The sequence below is a fragment of the Malania oleifera genome, chromosome 5 (assembly GCF_029873635.1).
Source record: "Malania oleifera isolate guangnan ecotype guangnan chromosome 5, ASM2987363v1, whole genome shotgun sequence".
Lineage (NCBI taxonomy): Eukaryota > Viridiplantae > Streptophyta > Magnoliopsida > Santalales > Ximeniaceae > Malania > Malania oleifera.
This window is the reverse complement of record NC_080421.1, coordinates 17,758,179-17,764,371: the sequence shown is the minus strand read 5'-3', so window position 1 is coordinate 17,764,371 and position 6,193 is coordinate 17,758,179. Positions and strand designations below refer to the sequence as shown.

Genomic DNA, 6,193 nt, shown 5'->3' with positions numbered 1-6,193 from the left:
TCTGTCAAATCTAAGCAAAGCTTAAATATTTATTATAAGAAATGCTCATTTATAATTTATGAGAGATCTCATTTGTCAATTATGAGTATATCTCATCTGTTATTTATATAAACAAATCTCATCTATCATTTTATGAGAAGAACTCATTTGTTAATTTGTAAGGAGAGGTCATATATGTTACTTGTAAGTAGAGACAAACAATTAAGTAAGTAGAGTTCGACCATCTACTATGAACAAAATTCATCTATTACTTGTATATGAGTAAAATTTATATGTTAGTTTATTAATAGAGTTCATCTGTCAATTTATGAGCAAAGCTCATCTAACATTAGAAGTAAAGCGCATTACTTGCTTGATTAGATTTCATTTGTTATTTTGTGAAGCATAAATTCATTTTTCAATTATGAGTAGAGCTACTATGTTAATTTACAAGGATAACTCATTTGAGGTACTTAGGAGCATAGTTCTTTTTAATCAATGAGCAGAAGTTAAATATCTATTATGAACAAATCCCATCAGTCAATTATGAGCACAACTTATTTTTTACTTATATAAAGTTCAGACATTTAGAAGTCAACGACGAAAAGACCTCATTCGTCGATGATTGGAGATACCGAGAACAGAGAAAAATTCAAACATTCAGGAGTCGTTGACAAAAAGTCATCATTCGTCGACGAATGGATTAGTAATCATCGATGAATTGACCCTTTTCGTCGGCGATTACTCTCGAGACTGCGAGGAAAATTTCAAATTTTGAATGTGAACTTTGGGACGGTTGGTTATTTGGAGGGAAGCCTTCGTGGGGTTGCTAAATATATCATTATGGGCATATTATGGAAGAGAGAAGATCATTGTATACCATTGTATTGTGTACTTCAAATTTTATAATGAAACATTTGCCGATTGCTTTTGTGGATGTATGTTTTTTCGAACAACGTATATTTTTGTTGCTTTCAGATATACTCAGAACATTTTTTATTTTTTAGAGCATGAAATTAGAGATTTATGTTTTGATCACAAGAAACTAAATATATGGGCTTTTGTTTAAATGTTGCCATATGATAAACCTAGAGATGTATACACTAGTGCAAGAGTTACGAGTGTTGAATTAGGCATTGGCCAATAGAGCTAACACTAATTGATTTGATATCTAATAAACATTAATATATGAGATTATCAATAAATTAAAAATATTTATTAGTAGATATGTGAATATCCATCAAATAAAATTTTAAATTCATCAATTGACTTATTTAGAGATAGATTAAAAAAGTTTAAATTATATTCGACTTATTTAATATGGTCTAATCTCCAAGAAGCAAATTTTGTTGGCCATAGCTACCGAGCCTCACCATCCATCAATTTTCCCGGCGCGCGAAAGGCGTTTCAAATTAAATATCTTTTTCCCGGTGAGATTTAAGCTCATCTATCAAAGCCTCGGCGTCGGCGTTGGACGACCCGCCTTCCTCAACTGCTTTCTTCGCCTTCTCCGAAAACTCTTTTGCTCGCCTGCTCATCACCGCCGCCTCTTCTCCGCCTCCCATCAACTGCTCCACCGCCTTCGCCACCTTTTCCCTCCCCACCGTTTCCTTCCGCTCCGTCTCCCACGACCCCCACTCCACACTCCCCACCTGAACCCCAATTTTCAACACATCAGTGAGCAACTTCTCGTTGTAGAACTGCTCCGCCGAGAGCGGCCACGTGACCACCGGCACCCCCGCAGTCACGGCCTCCAACGTCGAGTTCCATCCGCAGTGCGTCACGAACCCTCCGGTGGCCGCGTGTTCCAAAATCAAAAGCTGCGGAGCCCATCCCCTAATTATCAACCCTTTCTTCGATTCCGAAATTCTCCGCTCAAATCCCTTCGGAATCCAGTTCTCTGCTTCTCCATCCTTGCCGCCGGACACTTTCCGAATCACCCAAATGAACGGGTGGCCGGAAGCTTCCAGGCCATAAGCAATCTCGACGAGCTGTGTCGGGGGTAATCGGGCTAAGCTACCGAAGCTAACGTATAGAACCGTATTTGGATTCTTCGAATCGAGCCAATCCAAGCAATTTTGCTCCTCAACTGAGATCTGTTCTTTGCCTCTCTCGACCTTGTCTTCCACATTTCTGTTACAGAGGGACACTGGTCCTACGAGCCATGCCCTATTCGTAATCTCCTTGACGTAGTCGGCATAGGCCGGCTCCAACTCATAGAAACTGTTCACCAGAACCCCAAAATTGTTCTGCATCGATCTCCTCATCCGATCCCCACCCCCGGGCCCTTTTCTAATAAAGATTGGGAGCTGAGATCTCGTCAATTCGATCCGGTTGGGCAGTCCCGGTAAAAGAAAAGGCTCAAAATCAGAACCCACCTTCTCGTGTGGGGCATGGCGTCTGAGACTATTTTCGGCACAGTGGGAGAAACAGCCGCTCCCGGTGAAGACGATTCTCGGAATTCCGAGTCCGTCGACGACGTCAGCCGACCAGGAATGGAACATATCGAAGACGAAGCAGTCGGGTCGGAGCTCCGTGAGGAGGCGGTGAAGGGGTTCTTGGAGGACGGAGGTGTCGGTGGAGGGCGGGGCGGACATGTCGGCGGCGTCGATAGTGTGGTCTGGCGGTAAAGTGAGAGTGCGGAGGGTGATGTGGTGGCCGGACTGTTGGTCGCGTTGGACGGCGCTGTGGAGGCTGAGGGCGGCGGTTGGAGGTGCGATGATGGTGGCTTTGACGCCGTGAGAAGCGAATAGTCTGGCAGCGTCGACCATGGGGAGCATGTGGCCACCTCCTACGAAGGGAAAGAAGAACATCTCTAGCTTTGAAACTTGTCCGGAGTCCATGGCTCCCCGCTGAAGGAGAGAGGAGCTTTCAGAACGTAGAACCTGGCGGTAAAAGCTTTTGGCGGAGTGTTATCCAATTAGTGCAGGCGTGAGGTATGGACTTTGGCCCCGGGGCTGGCCATTTAAATCCATGATTCTTCCTCTGCATACGCATGCATCTGCGTATGCATTCACTTTTTTTTGTTTTGTTTTGGACTAAAGGAATGATGATGATGCCTGCTTTTAGGGTTGTAGATTTGAAATTTAAGGTTTGGGTAAATACTGCATTTAGGTAAAACTCGATCAAGAACACTTCCTTGTTGCAAATCATTGTAATAATGAACGTGCTAGTAACAACACAATAATATAGTTATAATTAATTGGTGAAAAATAACAAAATGCTTATTATCCTAATCATGCATATGAGAATTTCAAATTTCAAATTTTATAAATTTAAACAAAAATTTTATATAAAATTATATTAAAACTTGTCTAAATCACCCAAATTAAAATATAAGACCAATATAAGAGAATTTTTTAAAAATGATCTTAATGGGCACGCTGGATAAAGAATCTATGTGCCCTAATATATAGATAACACTATTTATGTATAAGTAACAATAATTTACTGATTCTTTCTACTTTTTTACTTTCGTAATCCATGGTTTTCTAAAAAATAATAATAATAATTCAACCCCATTCATTGAACTGATTTAGTTTTCACAAGATATATACCCAAAGGATTTGGTCCAATCAAATTGTAATTGTGCTAAACTTGCTACTAGCTTTTTATTTATTTATTTATTGCATATGCATATTATTAGATTTCAACTATACAAGAGAAAGTAATCCATTTCTCTTTTCACAGTCAATTTTGTCCCTCTTGGTAGGATTGATAGTCTTCATGGACATATTTGATATATATATGGGTGGGCATCAAACTAGGTGCAAAAGTTTAATTCATTAGGTCTTCGGCTCAAGTATGTATATAATTGTAAACATTCATCCTTTATTGTATTTTTTTAAAGTGAGACAAACTCGTAAGTGTAATTTTTAATAATCTCCTTAACGAAACCATGGAAGTCCACTCTAGTATAGGATTAGGCCCAACTCGAACGTCAACTTTAATACCAATCGTTAGGGGAAAAAAATAGGTTCTCTAGGAGGACTATCGATCCAAGTCATCCCATCAAACGCTCCAATCAATCGGAGATATTATTTTGTAAACCGAGTCTACCACGTAAGCTATAGACTAAATTAATTAAAGTTTGCCAATACATTAAAATTGTCACATAATGAATCAGATTCAAAGTTTGATTGAACTACTAATAAGCATTCAAATTTATTTTGTTTGGTAAATATTTGAATATTTATTTTCTTTGAGAAATGAATTAAAAAAAATAACTAAAATACAACATCTAATAAAAATTTATCCAAATCAAATATATTAAAATCACATATCAAATATATTTACTTTTCTTTTTTAACGAAAACCTCAATTTTATTGGTAGTCTTCATTATGGCGGAGGAATATCGTAGTTACAAGCAGGATACATGAGATTTATAAATAAACTATCAAAACCATCCTAAGCATCGAAACCAATACTAAATAATAATAATAATAATAATAATAATAATAATAATAATAATAATAATAATAATAATAATAATAATATCATTCTCCAACTAAAACAATCTAAACATGTCTATGTGTAATCAAAATCAAACAGAAGCAAACATAAAAAAATTACCTATAAAATGATGTCAATTACCAGCAAACATAAACTAGAGGAAAACCAAATGATGACAATTAAATACGAAGGCTTGAAATTCTTTCATATTATCCATACGCGAATGAGACCTCTCATTTTACTCGACAGCACATCACCTACAAAATATCTCCTCGTGTTACCTCCCTCACTAATAAGGGTATTAGTGACGGTTCTAACTTTGTCACCATATCTACGGATACAAATACTTATTAGTGATGAAATATTCAAACCGTCAGTAATAGTGGAGTATTAGTGACTGAAAAGAATCATCATTAATAGCCTATGACCGTCACTATAAAATTGCACATATGGTTGGCTAAACTTCGTCACTAAAGTGCATGTATTAGTGACGTATTTAAAAACCATCATTAATATGACTGTAGTAGTGACAGTCAAGAAACCGTCACTAATAGTACGCTTTTTAGTGAGGATTATTAAAACCGTTACTAATAATTGACTATTAGTAATGATTATAGAATCGTCACTAATATTTGGTCCACATAAGGTTGATTCTATAGTGACGATTTTGGTCATTTAGTGACAGTTTTTAAACCGTCATTAATACTTCATTTTCCCATTATTAGTAATGGTTTTGCAAACCATCACTAATGCTTTGAAAAAATTAATTTTTTTTAAAATTCCTGTAAAAACCTTTAATTACATTTTAAAATACATAAAATTGAACCAGAATTACTAAAATATTCATAAATTATTTAAATTTAAAATACAAATTGTTCAAAATTAAAATACATAGAAGTAAAAATTCAAATTAAAATATACAAATTAATTATGTTCAGTTAACAAGAAATAGAGGAAAAGTAAAAAGTTGCATGCATTCGACCCGACTGAAGTATCCGGCATTGTCGTAGTGTTCTGAAAGCCGCAAACCCTACAAAATAATAATTTCATAAGAAATTAGCTAGCTAGTATACAATGTTTGAACATATATGTACATAGCATGATTTTGTGTTCATAACCAAAGAACAATCCATATTTAATCACTTAATGTATGCACTTTATGACCATTTATCATATTTTATTTTTTAAAAAATCAACTGAAATTTCGACAGCATGTCGTTTGTAAATAGAACATTTTTTCATAATAGAATATACATACAAGCCTGAAGCAATTCAGTATACTCAATATTTCAGCAATAATTCATTCAACACAAGCAATTCAGCATACTCAATATTTGGCAATGTTCCATTCAACACAAGCAGTTTAATATGATCAGTCCAAACATTTCATACAAACAATCAAGTTAAGTAGGTCATTGCAAGCATCAGTTAAACATAATTTTTTTTTTCATTACAAAGTTAAAATAAATAAAAAGTACAAAATGATTTGCATCAATACACCAAAGTAGATGCAAATATACAATAACATCCTTGAGAGAAGTAACGAAAAAAATTTCTTGACTTCCAAAATCATCATCAGTTCAAGCACAAAAAACGAACACCATTCTCATTACCATCCATTTCTCCCCTTTTGCCATTATCAAAAACAAGGGGTTATCTGTAACGTCCCTCAATTTCTTAACATAAAATGTCACATAATAGATCAAATGGTCAACCCGAACCCGTGGGTAGTGGGGACACCTGTCAAACACAGCGGAAAAC

At 35.8% G+C, this 6,193-nt stretch overlaps 1 protein-coding gene across 1 annotated transcript; it reads right to left on the bottom strand.

Annotated features, from left to right (window-relative positions):
* Positions 1–1,262: 1,262 nt before the first annotated feature.
* LOC131154882 (abscisate beta-glucosyltransferase-like) lies at positions 1,263–2,896 on the bottom strand. The gene has a single exon (XM_058107688.1). It carries the CDS (start codon positions 2,820–2,822, stop codon positions 1,392–1,394), a length of 1,431 nt encoding a protein of 476 aa, XP_057963671.1. The 5' UTR covers positions 2,823–2,896; the 3' UTR covers positions 1,263–1,391.
* Positions 2,897–6,193: the final 3,297 nt, after the last annotated feature.